General features: G+C 40.4%; 1 protein-coding gene across 1 annotated transcript in view; it reads right to left on the minus strand.

Moving 5' to 3' along the window:
- Positions 1-23,224, minus strand: part of PCDH15 (protocadherin related 15) — a 731,645-nt gene that overhangs the window by 51,019 nt on the left and 657,402 nt on the right. The window contains exons 30-31 of the mRNA XM_082765483.1: positions 20,469-20,596; positions 866-1,081 (exon numbers count right to left, since the gene is read on the minus strand). Of these exons, the coding sequence (XP_082621609.1) occupies positions 866-1,081; positions 20,469-20,596 (344 nt within the window). The remainder of the gene's footprint in view (positions 1-865; positions 1,082-20,468; positions 20,597-23,224) is intronic.

Below are 23,224 nucleotides of genomic sequence, written 5' to 3' on the forward strand. Positions count from 1 at the left end.
ATATATAGGCTTTAAAGAAATTAAGCTTTGATGGTTTCTGTGACTGACTAAGTCAATGTCCTTTAAGCGGCACAAAAAAATGAGCTCAGTGTCTGGTGCCATTTTTGAACCATTGCTTTCCTGAAAACTTAAAGCACAGTCTTAGCCCAAAATTATTCCTTTCATCTCACTCCCAGACATGAGCAACTAACACATGGCAACCCTGGCTTTCCCCAGTCTTCTTTCTGAGCCTGTTTGTTCGGCTCTTTGCACTGCAAACCAGATACATCAGATCTAACTGCGACCCAGAAGCTCTGCGGTAACCTTAACACAGAGCACAGCCCAAGTTAGCAAGATCCAAGTTAGCAAGCCTTTAACTTGACTTCTTAATTGGGGCTTAATGCCATATTAATCCTTCTTAACCCACAGCTTACTAACTGTAGCTGCCTGCACCTTGCTGGCTTAGAGGACAGGTGGAGTAGATGTGTAAATGCTTGTGTCTGACCACACAGATGTGACCTGTTTTATAATGGGAATGAAAAAAAAAAACCACAACAACAACAAACCAACAAAACAACAATAACAAAACACTTTTATTCCATGTTTAATGCAAAGAATTAGAATTTAAATTGAACCATTGACAATGGCTCTTCGAATAAATAAAACACTGAACATCATGTGGTAACTGAAATCAGTACCTCTACCATGAAACAGTTTCAGACAGTCATAAAAGCTTCTGATTTGAAAAAGCTTTATTTCAGCGACTTAAGGAGATCAAGTGCACTGTTTATGGTCTTCCTGTAGGTCTGCCTGAAATTAAACTTTATGTAGGGTTCAAATTTCCTCAACAATTATTCCAAAAAGATAATGCCTGGCTCATACTTACAAGTACATCTGCTTTGCTGCTCAGTCCTTTTCCATAATTGTCAGTTGCAATGACCTGAAACTTGAAATAGGATCTTCTCATATTTTTGAACAGCATAGCAGTTTTTATTAGCCCTGTGTAAGCTTCAATCACAAAACCTTCTTTACCATCCTTGATTGGAGGAATGATGAGCCTGTACTGCATGGCACTGTAATTCCCAGTGTCTTTATCATCAGCCTATTAGGGGGGAAAAAAAAAAAAAGAGAGAGAAACAGAAGCAAATAAAGTAAATATTCACAAAAAGAATCATTAACCTTGTCCTTTAAATAAAGTTGTGTATTGGTCCAGCAAATCTTTTCCACTGATGTTTAAAACATTAGATCCCAGAGACTGTATATTGCTATTACTTTAAATGGTTCATTTAACTTTGCAGCATACAGCTCTGCTTTTCCAGCAATTTCTTTTTCCTACGTTAGCTCTAAATTGTTGAAAAAAGGACTTCTCATGTCTGCAACAAACTGAACAGGTAAGAACAGTTGAACCCTGAGAAACAACTATTTCCAAATTCTTGGTAACAAATATTATTTTCTTTTAAATAGCCATCAACACACACACACAGACAAGAAGAATGTCCTCCGTCTTCTTAGAGACTTTCTTCATTCTCATGCATTGAGCACATATTTTTGGAGTTGTTTTTTTTTTGTTTGTTTGTTTGTTTGTTTTTTTTTAATCTTTGAAGTATCCCTGCAGTGCTGCACAACAGACATGGGGGACAGACCTAGTGGAGGACACAAAGCTGTCCTAGCACTGCTGAATTGCTGCAGAAGTAGGACACCGTCCTGCCATCAATTAGGCAGCCCCAGGAGCTACAACACCCACCTTATGCCTGACAACCCCATTCTAGCCTCTCCAGATCTACTCCTTCACACAAATCATGCTCCAGTTCAAAAGGCAGTACCCATGTTCAGATAAAAGTGTTTCTGCAGGCCCTTACAATGCTTTTGTGTGCTTTATCTAGGAAGAAGTCAGAGAGATGGCAGCTAATTACTGCTGGTACCTTTGCCTACTCACTAGGCTTGGGCACTGCCTCAGCAGCTGGGACACTTCAGCATCTATTAGCAGGCTTTTATCAAAATACTGGCACAACTTCTTAAGTCTGTGGCCTCAGCTAACGTTGCAGAAAAAACACCCTTAACATCAAAAAGGTGCTGGTCTTTCTGTAAAATCCATAATTCATCATGACTTAAAAACAAAAACAACAATTAAAACCCTCCCTGGGTTTATGGCAGTGTTAGGAATTTGTTTACCATGATATGCCACAGTCTGTCTAAAAGGCATTATCTGTGCAAGGTCATTAAGTCTTTGATAGATAGCCATTAATCATCATTAATTGTTTTCTCACCATCGCTGAACAAAACCTGTAAGGTGGAAATTTTTCATAACTCCTATTTTATCTTTATTTTTGGGTAATTTTCAGGGAGTATCAGTGAGGACATGTAATAAGCTATGCAGCGCAACACGATGCTATCAAGAGGTACACATTCCAGATGGGTATCATTGATCCAGGTACTCTACGCTGCACGTGCTTTCTACATTACCCTGACTGCTCTCAGGCCAGATGGAAGAGAGAACCACAAAGAGCTTAAGCTGTGATATCTAGGCTCCTTTAGCTGGAGTGAGCCAACATGTTCCACACAGCACAGCAAGTGCTGCAGAACTGTCCAAAAGAGCAGCTCCCACCATGCACTGGCTGCTGGGCTGCCTGCCACTGGGAGAGAACTTCAAAATAGTCCTTGCATCCTTTGTAAGGGTTGTGTTTTTCCTCTGAATTGACAAAGGTTGAGCTGCCTTGGCTACAAGAAGCAAAAATACAAACTGTGATAAAGTTTTTTCGTTCTGTAGTTCTACAGGTTTATTTTATGCCTTTTAAAATCAAGATTACCATCTCATGGGCGATCTCAAACACCTTTATTAGTGTTTTCAGGAAACACGGGGAAGGTTAAAAGCTTTTTGAAATTTACCCCACTCTGTCAGTCACAAGGTAAAGAGATCGGCGAGCTCTTTGAGAACACTCCTGCTATCCAGCTGCCACAGGTAAACAACCCCAAACCATCACGCAGACAGCAGACAGGAGCTCGACAGCTGCATTTTTAGAACCAGACTGCTTTTTGGCTTTCCTTTTGACAAGTAAATTGCTGCAGGAACAAATAAACGTGAAGGTATGCTGTAAGGCACAAGTAATTGAGTAAGTGGCTGTACCTAAAAATTGGGTTGACAGATGAGTGCTAACAGTCCTCACCATCTGAGCACTGACAAGTCAGGGCTCAGCCCTGACTTCAGGTCAGCCCTCGTACAAAGATCACAAATGCCTAAATTACAAGAGAGGTTGCACAAATTCTTCAAGCAACCACTCCGACCTCACTGACCTAATCTGACTCTTATTTCCACTGCAGATCCATTTTATGCATTCTGAGATTACCATGCTGTGGTGGGATGACCTTGCCTGGGTGTCAAACACCTGCCTTGCCATGCTCTCACTCGCTCTCCTCAGCAAGAAAGAGGGAGAAAAGATGGAAAAACTTGTGTGGGGGTCAAGGTAAAGACAGGACAATGACTTGTCACTTGCTGTCATGGGCTAAGCAGACTTTGGGGTAAATTCAATTAATTTCTTGTCATTTTTTGCATTCAGACTGGCTTCTCAGTGCTATTTGGATCCATTTTGTCAATGTATTTTAAGAAAGCTTTATATCCCTCATGTATTCAAAGATGAGATCAGAAAGCCTCTGCCTGTAGCAGCAGGGGAACCTGAATACGCACAAAATAGCATTTTGTACAATCCATACAGAAGACCACCTACGTGCTGCCCAAGAGACAAGAAACATCTTTGGAAACAATGTCATAGGGATGCAGAGCAGTGAATCTTTTAAAATAATCACTTCATTGCTCCATACCAAACAAATCACTGTATGCACGCATCTAAGACCAGGTAAGCACAGCTTGTACAACATCACTTGGTTTAAAGCTGTGAACAATACAGAAAAGGCCAGCTTGGGAAAAAACACTGGCTTGTCCACACTCAGCCTTACATGTTTGATTACGGGGCTAAGAAAATAAAAGTCCTCTAAAGCTCACATGGCATGTGCTTTGGCACACGTGAGCACCATCTCATCTGGCTCCTCGGGGTCTTTGCCATAGTGAGACAGGATTCACAGTGACTGCCCAGCTGGCTTCAAGCGGCTCCCTGGAGGTGTCCTGCAAGGTGGGCATTACGCTCTTCCAATAAAAAGCCAATTTCTTTGTTAAAATGGATTTATTACATTGGTTCAGTTGAGCAACGAGCTTATCATTTCTTTCATATTAGCAAACTCTACCTCAATAGAAAGTCACGACTTTTAATGGTGGTTTGTTTCGGTAACAACAGAAGTCAATTTCACCTTCAATATTTCCTGCTTGTATGTGTGCTACTAAGGACAAACAAAATTTGGATCTAAATTAAGGTATCAGTTTTACAGGCACAGACACTAAATAAGTCATTTTTTCTGAACAAATGTCATGACGCTGATGTAATTGTTTAGAAGGAATGGTATGGTAAGTCTTTTCGCTGATTTTACTGAATGAAACTTCAGTGAAATAGGCATTTTTAAATTTTAAGCATGCAGCATCTCACATCCTGCAGTTCAGATTTCCAAAGCTGGTAGATAGGCTGCAAGTTAATTTTCAGAAGTTATGAGAACTCAGTGGCACTCCAGAGAAATATACAGCCTCAGCACCACTAAAATTCAGGCTATTTTCATCTCAGTAACCATCTACACGCAGATGAGTAAAGCAGGTGCAAACAGCCTGAGGAACTTTGAAAAATCACCAGATTCCACTTTGAAACATTCTAACTTTTTATTTCCATTTCTTCCTTTTGTTACTGCTATTTCTGCTTACATCAAAACTAACGATGACTCGGTACAATGTTCAGTTGTGTAGGACCACCAGAGAGAGCTTGTGAGCTGCTGACATTCATGTACCAACTCCTTTAATACAGAGTGAGGATGTTTGCTATTCTTGTAATTTGTCCTGAAGGTAAATATTTTTGACACTTCATTAGGAAGAGATATATGGTGTCTCAAGAGTTGCGTTATGACTGTCAAAGAAGAGAAAGAGCAATACTTAATCTTAATATCATAGCAGTATATCTTTCTTTTGTTATGTGCAGGAAATACAGATGTCTCCCAAATTCTGCTATGATTGAGTACTGATAAATATGTATGATCTTAGGAGTTACCAGGCCAAATTCAAGCCTCCTGTAATTGAGTACAAGCACACCCACATGAATGGAGTTTTGCTGGCATCTCCTTGTGCTGCCTCCAGCCCTTACCCTTCCTCTCCCACGTAGGTAAAGAAGCAGCTGAGAGGCTGTGCCTGCTCCTTAGCCCCTCCAAAAAAGCACATCGCACTAGCCAGGTATCAGCTGAAATATACTACTCAGCCCTACCACTGAGGGTGTTTACCACAAGGTTGTTAATGGCTATACTTTGTAATTTTATTGGCAGTCGTATCTCTTGGAGCAAAAAGACCAATAAGCCAAGTGTTCTTGGTGCCTTCATTTCCTACAGAGACTGCCAGCACAACCCACAGCAGGTCACTAGAAACATTAAAACCCCTGGCTTTGCAGGGCAGCAAAGAGACGAACGCTGTTAGTGCAGGGTTCGCTCTCAGATGAGCGATGTCTCATTTGGCCGAGCAATGCAACGTCAATGGGATGATGGGTACAGCTGCTTTGTTTCTGACAAAAAGTGCTTTTTACACATCCAGTCTAGTATACTGCCTTAAAATGCGGAGGAAGCAGAAAGGTACTTTGTTTCGGTTGTTTTTCACCTTTAGGGAGGGAAGAAACCTGTTCGCTCAAGTGTGGAAAAAAGCAGGACTTGGATGTAATCACTAGAGCCTATTCAAGCTGCATATCTGGAAGACGAAAAATGAAATTGCACAAGCCCAAGTGACAGAGACCCCTTTAGTAGTGCCCCTGTAACCACTTACAGTTTGTGCTAGTTCATACGTCTGTTGCTAGTTAATTAATTGATAGAAGACGTGCACTGCATGTGAGCACCTCACAGCAGCTGTCCTCAGGGGCTGCCCAAATGTGCCACAGCTGAGAAGTGCAGTGGAAAGAGAGCTGTAAAGGAGGGTGAGTTTGAGGAGGGGATGCTAGCAGATGCCAAGATTCAGGTTTCTGAGGCACTCTGCAGCAAAATCAAGCTGAGGAACACACATGCAGAAGTGTTAGAGACAGGTAACAGTGCAAAAGAGCACAGCAGTGAAGAAATATAGGAAACTAGAAAAGAAGAGAGAAAAACAGCAAGAGCTACAACAAACCCACTGGTTTGGCATTCTGTAAATCACAAAGCAAAAATGCCTCTAAACCAGTACAACGGCAGATGTGGCTTCAGAACTGGAAATATTCAGCAATCTGTAAATTCCTACAAGCAAAAATGGTCTTGTTCTAAAAGCTACTTTACGTGCCAGCAACTGATCAGAAACAGTTGAATTTGCCATCTGCTTAGTGGCACTAAGCTAGGAAAAAAAAATAATAAAAAAAAAAAACAACAGCCCAGGCCCATTCATTTTACATGCCCTGTTATCATCCTCAGGCTCATGATTAAGGGTGACCCTGGTAGGGACACTGGAAAACATTTAAAATTAACTATTGCATTTAACTTTAAACAGCCAGTTTGAATGTAGCTCATGCTAATAATGATAAAAACTGTAATTGTCTGATGGCTATTCAATAGCTTCAGGAGTTATGGCTGACAGAGTTTTTAATGCTCATCCTGAACAAGCCACCACCAGACTTTTCAGCCCACTGGCAATTTTGGTGAAAGCATCAGGAGTGCTATTGGCACATGGCACTGCTTTCACGTAACGCTGTGGTTGTGCAGCCATGCAGCATTGCCTTGCGCTGTGATACCACCTGCAGGAACGTGCAGACTTGAGAAATGCAAACTAATCACCTTTCACGAGGCCTGTGCTGAGCCAAAAAATGAATTGCTTTATGCTTTAAAGGCATTGCTTGCTAGGCATACTACCTAACAGTACTACACCAAAGAGGAAAGGAGCCTGCTAAACCTATCGCTGATCATTGCCCAGCCCACTCCAAATAAACCCCAGCTCCACGGAAACCTCTGACAAATTCAGGTTGTAAGAATAAAGTGAATGACAATTCATTTTTATCTTCACTGGTGCCAAAATACTCAAGGTGTCCACATAGTTTTCAGAATCACAGAATCACAGAATTTTCTAGGTTGGAAGAGACCTCAAGATCATCAAGTCCAACCTCTGACCTAACGCTAACAGTCCCCACTAAACCATATCCCTAAGCTCTACATCTAAACGTCTTTTGAAGACTTCCAGGGATGGTGACTCCACCACTTCCCTGGGCAGCCTGTTCCAGTGCCTCACAACCCTTTCAGTGAAGAAGTTCTTCCTAACATCTAACCTAAAACTCCCCTGGCTCAACTTAAGCCCATTCCCCCTCGTCCTGTCACCAGGCACGTGGGAGAACAGACCAACCCCCACCTCGCTACAGCCTCCCTTGAGGTACCCATAGAGAGCGATAAGGTCGCCCCTGAGCCTCCTCTTCTCCAGGCTGAACAAGCCCAGCTCCCTCAGCCGCTCCTCACAGGACTTGTTCTCCAGGCCCCTCACCAGCTTCGTTGCCCTTCTCTGTACCCGCTCAAGCACCTCCATGTCCTTCTTGTAGCGAGGGGCCCAAAACTGAACACAGTACTCGAGGTGCGGCCTCACCAGAGCTGAGTACAGGGGGACAATCACCTCCCTAGCCCTGCTGGTCACACTGTTCCTGATACAAGCCAGGATGCCGTTGGCCTTCTTGGCCACCTGAGCACACTGCTGGCTCATATTCAGCCGACTATCCACCATCACTCCCAGGTCCTTCTCTGCTTTCGAAGCATTTTCCTGCTGTGCCAAGAGCAGTCAGGGCTCAGTACAGCCTCTCTGTGCTGGAACACAGCAGCCATGCAGTTGATCCTCCATGAGATGGGGATGATCCAGCACCGTGTGTGCTCCAGGCTTACTCCCTGCTTCCTGCCTCACAGGAGTATCTTGCTCTGGAAAGCATGTGTAGGACTAACGCATCTTAAAAAGTTAGAAAATAGCATAGCAAATGGAATCTTCCAATATTTAATTTCCAAAAAAAATATAAAAAAATAAATCAAAGGGTGTTTTTGTTTTCCAGTATTCCATAGGTTTAGTGAATCTCACTTCACTTTAAGACCAACACACCTCTCATTTGGAAACAGGGAGGCACTACTAAACAAAGTCTTCCCTGCACCCCAACAAAAGCAGCTTTGATAGTCCAAAAATACTTCATAGTCCAATATCGTTAATAAAAAAGTAGGAGACAATCTAATTCGTGGAAAGAATTTGCTTTGGCCGCCACACAAAATTACTGCAGTAAGAGCAAATGCTGCTTCTTTTTCAAATGTAATGAACACTGCCAAAGGAAAACAGCAGTACTGTTTTATATGGTAAAAAGTTTAGCGAGCCAACGTATTGTCTAGAGATATGTTCTTTGAAGGAAATTACCTGTATGCTTGAAATTAGTGTAATATTATTCTTAGCAGGGCAAACAGCTTTCTGTCAGAGGACAGATGTTACAGCAGATGAGCATGTTTAAGTGTGCTGTTTTCACTGCAAATATGCTTCAAAGTCGATTCTTGCTTCTACCAAGTATGTTCTCTCCCTACAGATTATTCAGATTCATAAATCATATTTTAACTAACAAAGATGGTGACTGGCAAGGCAGTTCATTTTTTTTTCCATTGAAGCTTTTCTCTGGTGCACGTGCAAAAGCAAAATTAGGAAAGGGAAAACTTGGTGTTTCACAGCAGAAAGCTGTCTCAAGGTGCCCAGGGCTGAAACTCAGTCTCATGGAACCTGCCACTATGAAGTTCTATTTGTCAAGAAACATTCATGTAGAGAGATTAATACTGAAGAAGAAAATATTTAAAAAGAAAAGGCTAATAATGCACCATTAGAGTGAAGCAAATTCCTGCTAGTAATTTCCCTAAAGATTGTGTGGGCTTTGTTTTTGTTTTCATAGAGCAGAATGGAAATGTTGTGTATGTGGCTAAAGCAAGTCTGGTCCTTATTCTGAGAAAAAAATCAGTTAGATGAAAATACCAGTGGCAAAACAAAATAGCTAATTCTAATATGATGAAATGCATAGCAAATCTCAAACCACAGCATTCATAGGTTAGCAGTTATGAGTATTACACCTGTTTTTAATTAACACATTCATAACAAAAAGCATGATGTGACCTTTAATCACAGAAATGGGCTCTCATATATGTTGAAAATTCTGGGGGAAAAAAGCAGAAAAGGTGAGAGAATAGAAACGGCTATTGAAACACCAATCCCCACCAGGCCTGTCCAGCACCTGAAGCCTTGTGCTGAGCACCACCACAGCTGTAATTAAAGCATTGATCCAGATTGCTGTTCCTGCTGTCCCACCACTGCAGGCCTGGCTGCAATGGCCACAGAGTGGATGGGAAACCCAAATAATCAGCAAATGAGGCATAAAGCAGCTGTCCTACCACCAAGGCTCCCAGCTACCACAATTTCTGCAGAGAGCAGCTAGTTATCTTGCAGAAAATGGTTTAATGCGTTATTAAGGTTCCCAAATTAGGATACTCAAGCAGTCAAAACCACTCCAATCCTTTTTTTCTGTTCTGGTAAATCATGCTCATACAGAAAAACAGAAGTAATGGGAGCTTCCCACAGGAGGTGTTTCCTTCAGATTCCCCTCCTTCCCCATTTCTTTGCCTTTACTCCAGTTCAGCTGTGCTCTGGGGGTGTTCAGAACTTCACTGCCAACATAACCAGGACTGTCTACAGCTGGTACACTGCCACCCCAGGGCAACTCTGCCTGGATCTTCTCAGGCTTAAAATACAAGAAAGAAGCCCGCCAGTCAGCATATTTTTGAGAAAATTAGACTTAGGCCATTAATGGGGGAATCTTGTTTTTAGGATTATTTACTGATGCCAGGGTCCAGGTCAAACAATTCTCTAGAAACTCTTCAGGGGGGGTCATGGTAGAGGATTAAAGTCTCTTTAAACACCAAAACACCACCCTGGACTCCAAAGATCTCATCCATGTGTTGCGCATTTGGCAGGCCTTGGGTGAAATGAGCAGGCAAAAAAAGATGGCTGTGTGAAGCTGCTCTTGCGTTTGAGATGTGATAATCAGGCTCAGCTATCATTACAAGAGAAATGGTATTTAACACAGTTCCACATTTCCTGCTGAGCTATTAGCAATGAAAACATGGTCTTTAAGATGCAAGGATAAAAGCCTCCGTTAAGAAGTGCCATTTGAACAAACAGATTCCTTTTATTTTTTTCTTATAGGCATTAGCACTCATCAGCTTTCAGAGGACATTGACCTTAAAAGCAACCATCTTCCTGTAGAATAATTCATATGGCAGATCATTACCCAAATTTATTCTACCTGAAAGTGACTTTTTGATGCTTTGTAGCTTTCTTCTGAGATCAAGCTTTTTTACCTATTTATAGGAATCATTCTGAAAATCTAGTGCAAGACAACTCATTACCCTATTCTAAAGGGATTTTACATTCAAATGAATATATTTAAGTGAGCAATTACAGCTGCCAGCAAAATTGCTGCACCTTATAGAGCTGGGAGAAGCAATCTATAGTATCTGCCTCAGTCACATATGTAACCGTTTCCATTATGAGAGAAGTGTTTATCCAATACTTTATTGGCCGATTTGTCTCTAAATTCAATTTGCGTGTAACATTATGTACTCGCTACTAGTTTTCGTCTCTTCCTGTGCTTTGCTGCGTGTGTCTGGCCCACAGCAGTTTATTTTTTACTCCCAGTGTTACTCACTGGGTTCTTTAGGGCATAACCAGTGCCCAGACTAGGGTGTCTTACGAAACATTTTTCAAGAGGGGAAGAACTGTGCTTTGATGGGAGGGGGAGAAATTTTGTGTAAGCCACTGAATGCAGAATGATTTAAGCAACTGGAATTAAACATACAAATGTTCAGCAGTGGTATAGTTGTGACAAAATTTATCTAAAAATGATTTACATTAATAGCTGTATTAAAAATTAATGACTACAGCAAATTGTTAAGGACTCAAAGAGGTACTAATTGTGTTTTTTTAACGTGAAAGCTGTAGCTTTTGTGCAGGACAATAAAGCTTGTCGTCTTAATTTTATATAAATTGCACTCCTCAAAAATAAGACATTCATATTTGCAAATATCATTGTACAAAGACACAGAGGTAACGTGGAATAACTTAATAAGTGCCAAAATGAGACAGAACTGGAGATCTGCCTAGCTGGAGTGGCAGCATGACACCAATTCCCCAGAGCAAAGCCTGAGCAGAAATTGCCCTGCACCCAGCCCTGGTTTCCCGTGGAAAAATACAGGTGCACAGGTGGGAAGAATGCTGAGAGCACCTTCATACATCCCTCGGCCTGGACAACAGCTGGAAGAGGCTGTTGCAGATCTCAGTGGGGTAGAGATCACCTGAGAATTTGGGAATAAACACAGCCATAAATCCTAGCTTGTGATGTAAGCACATCTTCGTATTGACGCCAATGTGGTTCCAGCATTTCCAACTATTTTTCTTTTTAAACTATTGCAAAACTAGATATCTTTTTAGAAACTTAAAGCATTATTTGTATCTTGTTTGATGTAACAATCTCTGGAGTAAAGACATGGTGAATTTGTATGCAAATTGTAAAACAATTTCTGAACCTCCTTAATAACTACTGTGCTAGCCACCTAAAATTTAGTACATCCTAGCTAATTCCTCTCAACTCTTTTTTTTTTTTTTTTAATCTCCTATTCAGAAAAAGAGGGAAAGTTATATTAGCTTAAACTGCCACAAAATGCTAACTGCTGGCAAGTGCCTACCACTGTGATTACTACGCTTAACTACTTTAATTACAGCAATGGCAAATAAAAAGCAGGCATACCCTGTAAATCACATCTAGCAGCAGGAGCCATATCAATACCTAAACACCAGCCATTCAGATGCCTGCTATTAACCCAGCCCTCCACCAATCCACCAGGCCTGCTCCAGCTTCTTGGCAGGCAAGAGCTGCTGCCTTAAAGCACTGTGTTAACACAGTTCTGTGGTGTCCACAAGACCTCCCCACTTGGAAAGCTGTCCCAGTTTTGGCAAGCTGAGCTCTCTGTCAGTGCAACCCTGTTAGCATGATCTTCCCTCTTGCCCTCTGATGCTCAGTTCAGCATTGCAAACTTCAGGAAGCCAAGACTGAAGATACCTGAACATAAGAAAGAATGGTGAGGTGTTCACTCGAGTCCCCTACTAAAGCCACAAACAGGTTTGACCTGAGGCTTTCAGGAGAAAGGGGAAGATTCAAGATGAGTCTTGGCTTCAATTTCATTATCCATAAAACAGCACCTACCAGCTGCTTGCAATAAACCTTATCACTGTTCTCAAGACAGAGCTGAGGAGCATGAAGACCCTCCCCTGCAGCCACAGCTGCAACCCACTGTGTTACAGCTTGCCATAGTGTCAAAACCAGAAAACTACCAGAGACAACTGAAAGACAAAATCAGAATATTCTGAATTACTGAAGTGACCCCAGTGCTGGCAATGATAAAACACTGCAGAAATCTCCTCCAAAATAATACACCTCTATGCAGAGCTCTGGCATACGCTGGGCTGTACCAGTTACTCTAGCAAGGTCCCCAAAACCATATTGGCTATGCAAAACCTGTCAATGGCTTAGTATTATGGGTTGGAATTAGATGGTCTTGCAGGTCCCTTCCAACCCAAACCATTCTGTGATTCTACAATTCCAAGTATCCTTTGCTGAATTCAGGCCTTATGAATTATATCACCAAATTAACTCCTGGTGCCCAACACATCATTACAGATGCAGCAAGGGAAATTAGAAGCTGGAAACAACTGTGCAATATATGCTGTTTGCTTCCTACTTCCCTGCTAATCAGTTTGGTCTGGATGCTCAAGCTCCCCTTTCTTTTTCCCTTAGGTGAAAGTAGTGTTGCCAGCCTGCTCCAGCCCCTCAAAACAGGCCACTACTGTGTTCCCTTTGGGGTCACAGGTGGCTGAGGCATCCTAATCCATCACGGATCAGCCAAATGTGAAATAGAGAAAGCAGGAGTGCTCTGAAATTCACATCTTTTCAGGAGGTCCAGCATCTCCTTCTGCCACAGCAGAAAAAGGCATTTCTCACTCAAGGAGCCAGCTCTAGTCTTTCCAAAATCAGGGCTTCCAGAAACAGTATACACCAGCCTGCTCAAAGACTCTTCACCATAGCAAACATCATTTTTAAGATGACTTCAAAACAGCCACGCTGAGTTAGAGAAAGGATCAATCTAGCCCTGAGTCCTGTCTCCAACTCTGGCAATATGGAAATGTGTATGGAAGAATAAGACCAAGGAAGTACACATGGTATTTGCCACAGCACTGTCCTGCTGTCAGCTGAGGGGAATTCCTGTGTTGGAAGTGCCTGCTTATGTTTAGCAACCATCACTGGATTTTCAAGTAGTCATCCAAGACAGTTTTCCTCTGCAATTGTTCATGGCAGCATTTGTAAGCTGATGATTTAACCACAGCACGCACACACTCACCGGGGCTGTTACTTGCATGCTGATCCTTACTAGAGGAAGGCTACCACAAGGATTAAAGCGACTTTGTCCTCTACTTCGTGATACAACACAAGGATCTGTCTCACTACACCCAGAGGCACAAAAGACACGATAAAACAGGATTGCTTCTACCTTGTCATCTACACAAATCATGTATAAGGCTACTCAGTATGTAGGACATATCATGTCCTCAGTTTCTCTCTGATGGGTTATATCCAAGGACTTCGCACTTCAAACTGAGCTCAGTTTCTCCCCTGTTCAAGCTCGGAGCAGGAAATACCCTCTTTGAAGAAGCTCCAGTTTCCAGTTCTTTCTCCACACTGACCCTGATTCTGTGCTGTCTCTGCCACTGCATCGTTTATTCACTTTTGTCTAATTCACAGGGGAGACACACCGTCTGCTTCCAATATGTCAATGCAGTTACCTCTCAGCAATCAATGCATTTTTTCCTGTTTCTCAGTCTGACTCTCTCCTTTCTCTTCAGTCAGTATTAGATTTATTTCTTTTTTTTTTTTTCTTTTTTTTCTTTTTTTTTCTTGCACTAAGGTTTGTGATTGTTTTCCTCCTTACAAAGGTCAGTTGCTGCCCATGCTCCTTGGGGGACTACCTCCAGAGTAATTCCTATAACCTTGAATCCCAGCTCTCACACGTAACTCCAGCTAGGAAATCTTGAATGCCTCTATATACGCACGTCAGAGGTCCTAACTTCGCATCTGGATCAATTTTACTCATTCTGATAGACCTTTTTAGCCCACTGGGTCACATGTGTTGTTTGTATTTTTAATTCTCCAGAAATCTCTGACTTTCACCTGCTTTATGCTCTGTAAGAATTGAGACATTTAATTATTAATAGCTCTAGATTTTATAACTTCCTAATTCTGAGCATTTTGGGGCTAGGTTCCAGCACCAGCTGAGATAATATTTAAGTTGCCTGTTCATTTAGGTGCCTCCTGCAGCATAATTGATCATCTACTTCTCTCAAGATGAAATCTGCAATTGGCAAACTGTCCAATGCCTTCACTGTAGATGAGTTCCTGGAAGAATGTGCCTGAGCTACTGTGAAACATCCTACCTTCTTTCCTTTCAAGTGTGTCAAAGGAAATGGTGGACTGTCATCAGTGAAGGTTCAGCTGACAATGCATTTTATGAACCATAGACGTCAACCTTGCATCAATTTTCCACTCAAGAAAATCACTACTTCTTGTAGAATAAGATTTGTATTTGTACAAATAAGCAAAGACACAGCCTAAAAAAAAAGTATACTTTTATCGAGGACAGCTTTCAGAGTTCAGAAGCTATTTTAAAACTAACTGGATCTTTCCCAGACATTTCAACAGAAACATGTTCCAGTTGGTCATGACAGTGACTGTTTCTTCATGGACATTTAGAACTGTTCTCATTGAGTATAGCTTTATCTGCTGAAACTAAAACCGTGCCAGAGTGAAAACTATGGTGTAAAAAAATCCAACACAGCCTATTTTATACTTGGTTGTCCTCGGAGATTACTTACTATTTAACATTGCCAGCAACCTGTTATTCTAGTGAAGATAAAGTGGTGAGAATACCACTGAAAAGAAAAAGTAATTCTGCACCAAAGATTCAGCATCACCCTCTGATATCCTGAACAAAAGTCCTGCAGTACTTTTTTTTTCTCAGATTCTTGTGGTACTTCAACAGAAATGATGACAGATTTGTTCACATTTCTCAAAGGCAGATCAAATGCTATCATCCCACCTGACTATAGAGATTTATTTCCTGGATTATTTCCTTGGAAGTTTTTCTTGGATTATTTCCAAAATATTTCTTATTAAAAATTTATCTACATGTAGCCATACATTTGTCTAAAGAGATATAAATTATTTCAATAAAAAAAATCAAAAGTTCCAGCTTCAGTCAGGACATAAAATCATTTTGCATTTGACCTGTCAATTGCTTTTTCCAAACATGTTTGAACAGTTTTGAGATTAAGGAAAATCTGCCTTCTCAAAGTGATATTAATTATTCACTGTATTTTCTACAAGAAGAAAAGCCAACTATGTACTTAAAATATAATCCTTCTATTAGTAGTTTTCAGGTATAAATATTTAACATTATTCTACAGCAGAAATGGAAGAAACAGTATTTTGGAGGTCTTCCTTACTAACTGCTAGGAGCAATAAATTCTAGTTCAGCATGGTTTCTTAGAATAACTGTAATTAGCTGTATCAATGTTCACCCTACTTCAGAGGATGTGCTTTTCCACACTATTTTTAAGCAAGCTTAAATAAAAACTTTTTGTCATTTATCACCTAAACCTCTCTCTCCAGGATCTTTACAGTATATAAAAATTGCACAATTAAGGAAAAAGACATGAGCAATATACCATGGTTAACATGAGTTGCATTTTTATGATATGAAATCAAAAGATGGATCCACATCTAAGCCTCTGATCAAGTGCTATTTTTCATTCCAAGCCTCTCTCCACTGAATTGTCTTGTCATTGTTTCTTTTTTAATACACCCTCCTCTTTTACAGGCTTTGTTTTATCCCCTCCTGTATACAATTTTTCAAGCATCCCACCTCATTTAGTGAGCCAAACCCTGACAACTGCCTCTACATATTGGCAGCACAATAAATGCCCTGGTACTAAATAATGTCATGAACTACGTCAGCCCCATCCACAGATTCAGGAACTCCCTTAGGTTACTCAGAGCATGGCACAAGAGATATAAAAACAGGGCCCTTAGACAGCAATGAGAAAGAGTTGGTATTAAATATAAAAACACACACAGAGAAACCAATCACAAATAAAAGGAGGAGCAGACACTTTCAAACAGCTGACCTGCTATCCTTTATCATCCACTACTCATATAAGCCTTCAACTTTCAGGTTTTCAAGCAAAATCTGTCGCTTACAGATAAAAACCAAGAGAGAAACAAGAGAAGCCAGCAGTTAATCAACACTGTCCCTGTTATACCACTAGAATACCTACTTTTATTTAAAACAAGGAAAACACTAGCTCAATTTAGGGTCCCTTCCTTTTTGGTAACTACAATCTTACAATTGAATTAAAAAATTAACACCCTCTCCTTCCCTCAGGATAATGAAATGGGCAGAAGAAACCAATATAAAAGTTATGTGACCCCTACACATTTAGTACCTATTTATGCTGGTATTTCCCTGAAGTACAGGGGAAAACAGGGCAAGTTTGGATCTCAGTGTGCGGGAAGAATCGCACACTTCTCCACAACATAACTACATGGAATTGCATAGATAAATAAGATGATTTTCTTCATAATTAGGAAATGTTGGTCCACTGTACCCCAATAAGAGTGATTTCAACCATCTATACTGAGCAGGTTTTCCACCCATCAAAACCATGTCTAAAGATCACCAAAGAAAGATCACTGACAGAAAGAATAAGAACATGCAGAGTATTTATCAGTTTCTTTTCACAACAACTCAGATTTCATTAACAATTAGCAACTATCAGTGAATGCAGAAGGTGAAAGCAAATGGATTTAAAACTCCTACCAAGAGCTTAAATCCCCCTCTACAATGGTAATGTGAGTAATTCGTCAAATACAAGCTCTCTGCGTACTTTATTAACGTCCGTGAAAATTTCAGCTCGGAAAACTACTCATTTAATGGCTTCTATTCACCTGAGCTCAACGGTCTAACTGGAATGGGTATTGTACCTAAATAACAGATTACTTTTTTTTTTTTTTTTTTTAAAAAAAAAAAAAAAAAAAAAGGACAGAAAGTAAGCTAACTAGCACTGAGCATTGCAGATGCTTGGTGCTAGAACAATACATTCCAGCCAGGTTTTCTCCAGCAGGCACTTCTTAACTGTTTCTCATTTCAGTTTAATAAAACACACGTTTGTGCTTGATGCCATCCACTACTATCATCTTCTGTCCTGTACCATGTTCTATCTTACCTGTCTGTGACATCAGGGAGAATTCTGTCACAGATTTTAACTGGAGCGGGGTAGAAACATCAAATTATAATTTCTTTCCTATTTTCCTCGGACTGTCCTTTTCTGTCCTCTGACCTCCTTTTCTGAGTGAAATATTTCTGATGGGAAAAAGCACATTCCTCCTCTTCACCTCTGAATATCCCTTGCCTGTATGTCTGCTTTATTTTATTCACTCATCCCCTTGACTGACATGCATGAGGATCTACGCCAAATAAATAGAAATGCATCTTCAAAAACCAGGTAGAATTTCACGTTTTGTTAACATTTTGTACGATTAACTCATAACGTATTTTTACACTTGTTCCTTACGTTTCATTTACTTTCATCCACAAAATGTTCTTTTATCTAAATAACTTCGCTGTTTAGTTTTCTTTATCTACTCCAATATCCTTGTGCAGTATTGCATCCTCAGCACTTCTAAAGTTCACGGATTTGACACAGTTTTCTGATTCCTATGTTTGATTATGCCAGAGCTTCAGTTTAAGGTTTGCAGCCAGAAGCAATAACTGACAAAATATCTGGAGGGAAAAAAAAGATACTAACAGAAGTATTACCTCTACCTTCCAAACTCTGTTCAACTGTGGTCTGAGATCACCCTAACAGCAATACTACCATTATTTCTTTCATTTGGGCATCTGCATTTTCCCCTTCATTGAATCACACAGACATCTGGTGACATTTAGCTATTTCATGTAGAGTAGAAATCTGGTGTACCTTGACAGTTTAATATAGAAGATGGAGGAAAATAAATTCATAAAAGCAAAATTTCAAAATCCTTTTCTGAATGTGTTATTTCCAACATGTAATGCTGCCTTATTACTTGCTTTGTAATTTCCTTATTCATATGGAAATAGCTCTTTGAAGTAAACAAAGGCGTTGTACATGCTAGACGACATTTTTAGCTTCATTTATGAAGTCTGAACTGAGTTATCACACTCAATGAAGTAGTAGTAAAGAATCATGCCTTTTCAACATGCCTTCTGGGCTAACCACCCTTTCTAGCTACCAATGCGTATCTTAAGTCTCCTTGCAGCATAATTCTTCCCTACATCTTCCCCAATGTTCAGTATTGTTCCTTTTTTAAAAAACAAAACAAAACAAACAAACAAACAAACAAAAAAATCAACGTGCTGCTAATAACACTTCAACAGATGTTGCACCAGCTCTGATCTGTCACCCGACCCTACCCGATCCGGTCCCCTGAACTGCCCTACAGGTTGGGCACCAGCCTTTCCAGCAGGTGACATGTCACACTACCTACCAAACAGCAGCATCCATGGCACAGCAGAGGGCACAAGGCCAAGTGGCACTAAGACTCCTCCACATATCCGCACATATCAGGGGACTAGCAAACATGCTCAGCCCTTGCGCCATTCCAGGGTAGTGTGCAACTTGCCATTCCTCACCAGCCCCACTTGGGGGTCTGACCCTACCTGTTGTGGTCTCAAAGACCACCCGCCTGCAGAAGAAGCTAGGAAGAACGGGCATACAGCGGATATATGCACTGTAACAAACCCTTACCTAGTGCATTTCATAGAATCATGGAATCACTGAGGTTGGAAAAGACCTCTGAGATCATCTAGTCCAACTTTTAACCTAGCACTGCCAAGTCCACCGTTAAACCATGTCACTAAGCACCACAGCTACATGTTTCTTGAGAGGCTTCCAGGTATGGTGACTCAGCCACTTCCCTGGGCAGCCTGTTCCAATACTTCACAACCCTTTTAGTGAAGAAATTTTTCCTAATACACAACCTAAGGTGCAAATTAACGCCATTTCAGTAAAAATTCCCAGCTGTTTACTTGGACTGCTGGATGCATTTCTAAGAAAGACTAATATGGATATTCTGGGGCCAAAAACATGTCTAAGAAAAGCACTGTATAAAAAAAATACTCAACTACTTCACAACATTAGCAAGTTTTCTCTGCAGAAGCTTCTCACCAATAATCAATCCATTTTTTCACCAATAATCAATGCATTTTCCACGTTTCTGCAACCTCTGAGCTTAATTGGGGAGGACTGCTATGAAAGAGAAAAAAAAAAACAACAAAAAAACAGTGGACAACTTTAATAAGCTCTGATATTCTCTGTTCCATTCCTGGTGCTCTAAATACATCATGAGGTCAACATAAAACTCTTAGCAGGTCATATATCTGTGCCCTGTCATGCATCAGCTAGAATCAGCCACTTGAAAGCTATTCCACTAACACTTAAAGTGAAAAAAGATGCAGGAGGCCTGCTGAGGTAACAAAATACAGGTAGAAGAAACAAGCTGACTTGGAAAATCCTGGCAACCCAGGCTGCCTCTAGCACAAAAGACTGTGTCACAAAGTATTTTAAAGAAAACAAATAGCTTTTATTCTAAGTTATTTTTCTGCCTAATGCTAATTACATTCCATATATTACATTTCCTTGAATTTTATTTCATTTTTTTAAACTACAGATAATCTGTTTTACCCACAAATTGTGTCAGAGTGCACAGATATGAAATTGCTTCCCTAACCTGAAACAGAAACCACGTTTTACTTTTTAAAGCATAAACATGCTGCTGACAAAGAAGTCAGAAGAAGTTAAGGTTAACACTAGTGTTCAAACATAAAAGAATCATCCGAACATTAACTTATATAATGATAGCTACAAATCTTCAGATGACGACCACATAAATTTAACAGAAATAACTCCAAGTTCAAAATCAGTCCTGCACCAATAACCACTGGAATACAGTGCTAATGTGTGTAAATCATACACAGGAAAATGGAAACCATCTGACTCATGTTCATTGTCAAATACTGATTTTATTAAAAAAAAAAAAACAATACCCTTTCTGTGCTGACTGTATTTAAGAAGCAATCAAAGGGAATTTACTGTCAGTGTCCAGTTCAAGCAGTTTTAGAAGAAACACGTTCCATAACCTCCTCTAGAAAACCAAAACCTTAAAAGTATTTTTCTTCTGGAAGTGAGTGCTATGTAAAAACTCCGGCCTTACCTTAACTTTAAGGACAGAAGAAAACATTTTAGCATCTTCAGAGACACCTCCAATGTACATTTTTTTGGTAAAGACAGGTGCGTGGTCATTTTCATCCTTCACTTCAATGAATACCCTGGCTGTATTACCTAAAGCAGGGAAAGAAAAGCATGCATAGAACATTTGGCAGTCAATCATCATGGCCTATCAAGTTTATACATTTACAGTCCAAACGGATCATGTGGAACAACTGCACAGAAAACACTGTAAGAATATATATGAAATGATAGCATACCTGGTATTAGAAGTATGAACTTGAAGGAAATCAATCATGCTTTTTTTGCTCTACCCTTTATTGTTTTTTCATTTGCTTTTTTTTTTTTTTTTTTTTAATTCTTGACTTAACTTGAGCTGAAACGTTATCCTTTATAGCAAATGATGCCCATCACCTGCACACCCACGCTTTGCTATTAGGGCTATATGAATTTGCATGCATCACAAATTGGACTGGCCCAACAGAGCACAAGAAATATTAGAGGTTCAATACATCTTCAAGGGAAAAAAAAACAACAAACACCTAATAATCTCTGTTTTATTAAACAGTTACTGATCCACCACATTCAACAATAAAGGCAGCTTTCCTTCTGTAAGGAGTAATGCAAAAATGAAGGACCTGCTGCAAAGAAGATTCAACTGTGCAGTAATCTATACCAAGATCTCTTTGTCTCTTTCAGAGCACAGTATAATCCAGAAAGATTGCTGGAAATGACAGTGTCCAGTTCATTAAGAGCACATTTTCAAATGATAAATTACCTCATTTCAGAGTTGATTTTCCCAACTTGTTTCAGTGCCAGTATAATTTAAATGCTGCACAGGTGCTGTGCTGATCAGTTAGCTTCAAAATGCAGTCTTATTTAGAAAGAGCTGAGTGGCTATACACGGGGGGAGGGGGGAGGGGGGGGGGGCGGGGCAAAAAATTTGTACACAGACTATTTCTTAGGATGATGAAGTCACCAAAAATATTGCATCTGATGGTCCAACTAATGGGAAACTAATGAGTAATTCATAAAAGCAATGGAAATCTGAGAAAACTATTTAAAATGTCATCCAACGTATTACTACACAGAGAAAAGAGAAAGGAGGAAGAAAAAGGAAACGACATTTCCTCAGAGGAATAATCAGTTTTTTACCTTCCACACTGATCTGTTAAAGTAGGTTAAAAAAACTCATAGGTACTGTTCCTCAAAGCTTCAAGGAAAAACGACTTCATACCAAACTCATGAAACAAAGCCATAATCCAACATTTAAACATCTGAACAGCTGTAACGTGGACATAATGATCTATTTGTAAACATGTCTAGTTTGCTTATGTTCATTTTGAAAGAACACTTCTAACTTTGACTATATTATTTACTACAGTGAAGAAAAATGTCACTCCAAGAGCTATTGTAAGATTCCGTGGAAGTCCAATCTCTCTCTTGTTAAACCAGATCCTTAATGTTTCTGGCTGCAATACCAAGTTACAGTTAGAAGCTGCAGCCCCGTGGAGAAAAATGAGATTCCCGGGCAGACTTTTTCATTGCACCTACACCCTTTAGGCAATTTAAGCAGGATTACAGGCAATGCGTGCAAGTGACCTTGCCCTGCAGAGCTAATAAACAGTTATATCAATGGTTGGCACCAGTTTACTGCTGTAGGAAAGAGCTTAATTGCATCACGTTCAGCGCTGGTAGGAGTAGGCATTTGCTAACCTGCACTAGTTCTCCGTAATGCAAATTAAACGTCTTTTGCTTAGTGCTCACAATGGACATAATTTCAAGCCAGTTTTGGTGAGGTGGCTTTGCCTCGTGCAAAGTTTGCTTTGCAATTTGCTCAAAAACATTTGTTTAATTTGCTGGTAGTCCTCTGAGCTGCCAAAATGCTGATTTGTTCAGTGATGGTTGAATGCTTTGAAAATGAGAAAGTTATTACATTAAGCACAAAGCAAATTAAATACCCTGCTTATTTCCAAACCAGCATTAGCATCATTAATGTTAAATTAAACATATACCTCCATTTTATCTTACTGCATTTTATACACAACTTGTATTTCATTTGGTGAAGCAGATGTAGGGGAATGCAGAGCCTATGAACTCCGTGCTACCTCATGGTTTTATCCCATTCCAGCTGGCTGCAGCAAATGACCAGCAGCCACTTGCAGAGGTTGCCTTATTCCCACATCGAATAAGCCTAGAAGCAACACGCATTAAAATCCCTCATCAGAAACAGTGCCATGCCTGTGAAGGGCATGCCAGACCCTTTGCAGCAGGGATTTCCCCAGCTGCTCTGGTTGACTCAGTCAGATATTGCATGCACAGGGGGTTCTTCTCCTACGTCTGCCACCCCTGCACCTTCAGTGCTCTGCCCGAGTGAGAAGGGCACCAGCAGCGCGTGTTTCCAGAGTCTGGGCACAGCACTGGACTCTTCTTTTCCGTCATGTTTGTATTTAGTGGTTGTACTGAACAATGTGTGCACAGGGCTCGGTCTCTCTCTTCTGGTACATGAAGGATGGCAGCAGCAGCACCTGCTATATAATGCGCACTGTTATTTATTGATACTCTCGCAGGAAGGACAGCCAACATCAAATGACACCCATCTTTGCACTCACCTTTCAGAGGGAAAGCTTTGTATCCCCATGTGTGCCAATCCTTGCTGCTCTGTTATTCTAGATCTGGAACCCAGCTCTCACTAAATTATTTATAAATTATTTAATTTATATAAAAAAAAAAAAGATAAAA

This window comes from Aythya marila (genome assembly GCF_965140915.1).
Source record: "Aythya marila genome assembly, chromosome: 7".
NCBI lineage: Eukaryota > Metazoa > Chordata > Aves > Anseriformes > Anatidae > Aythya > Aythya marila.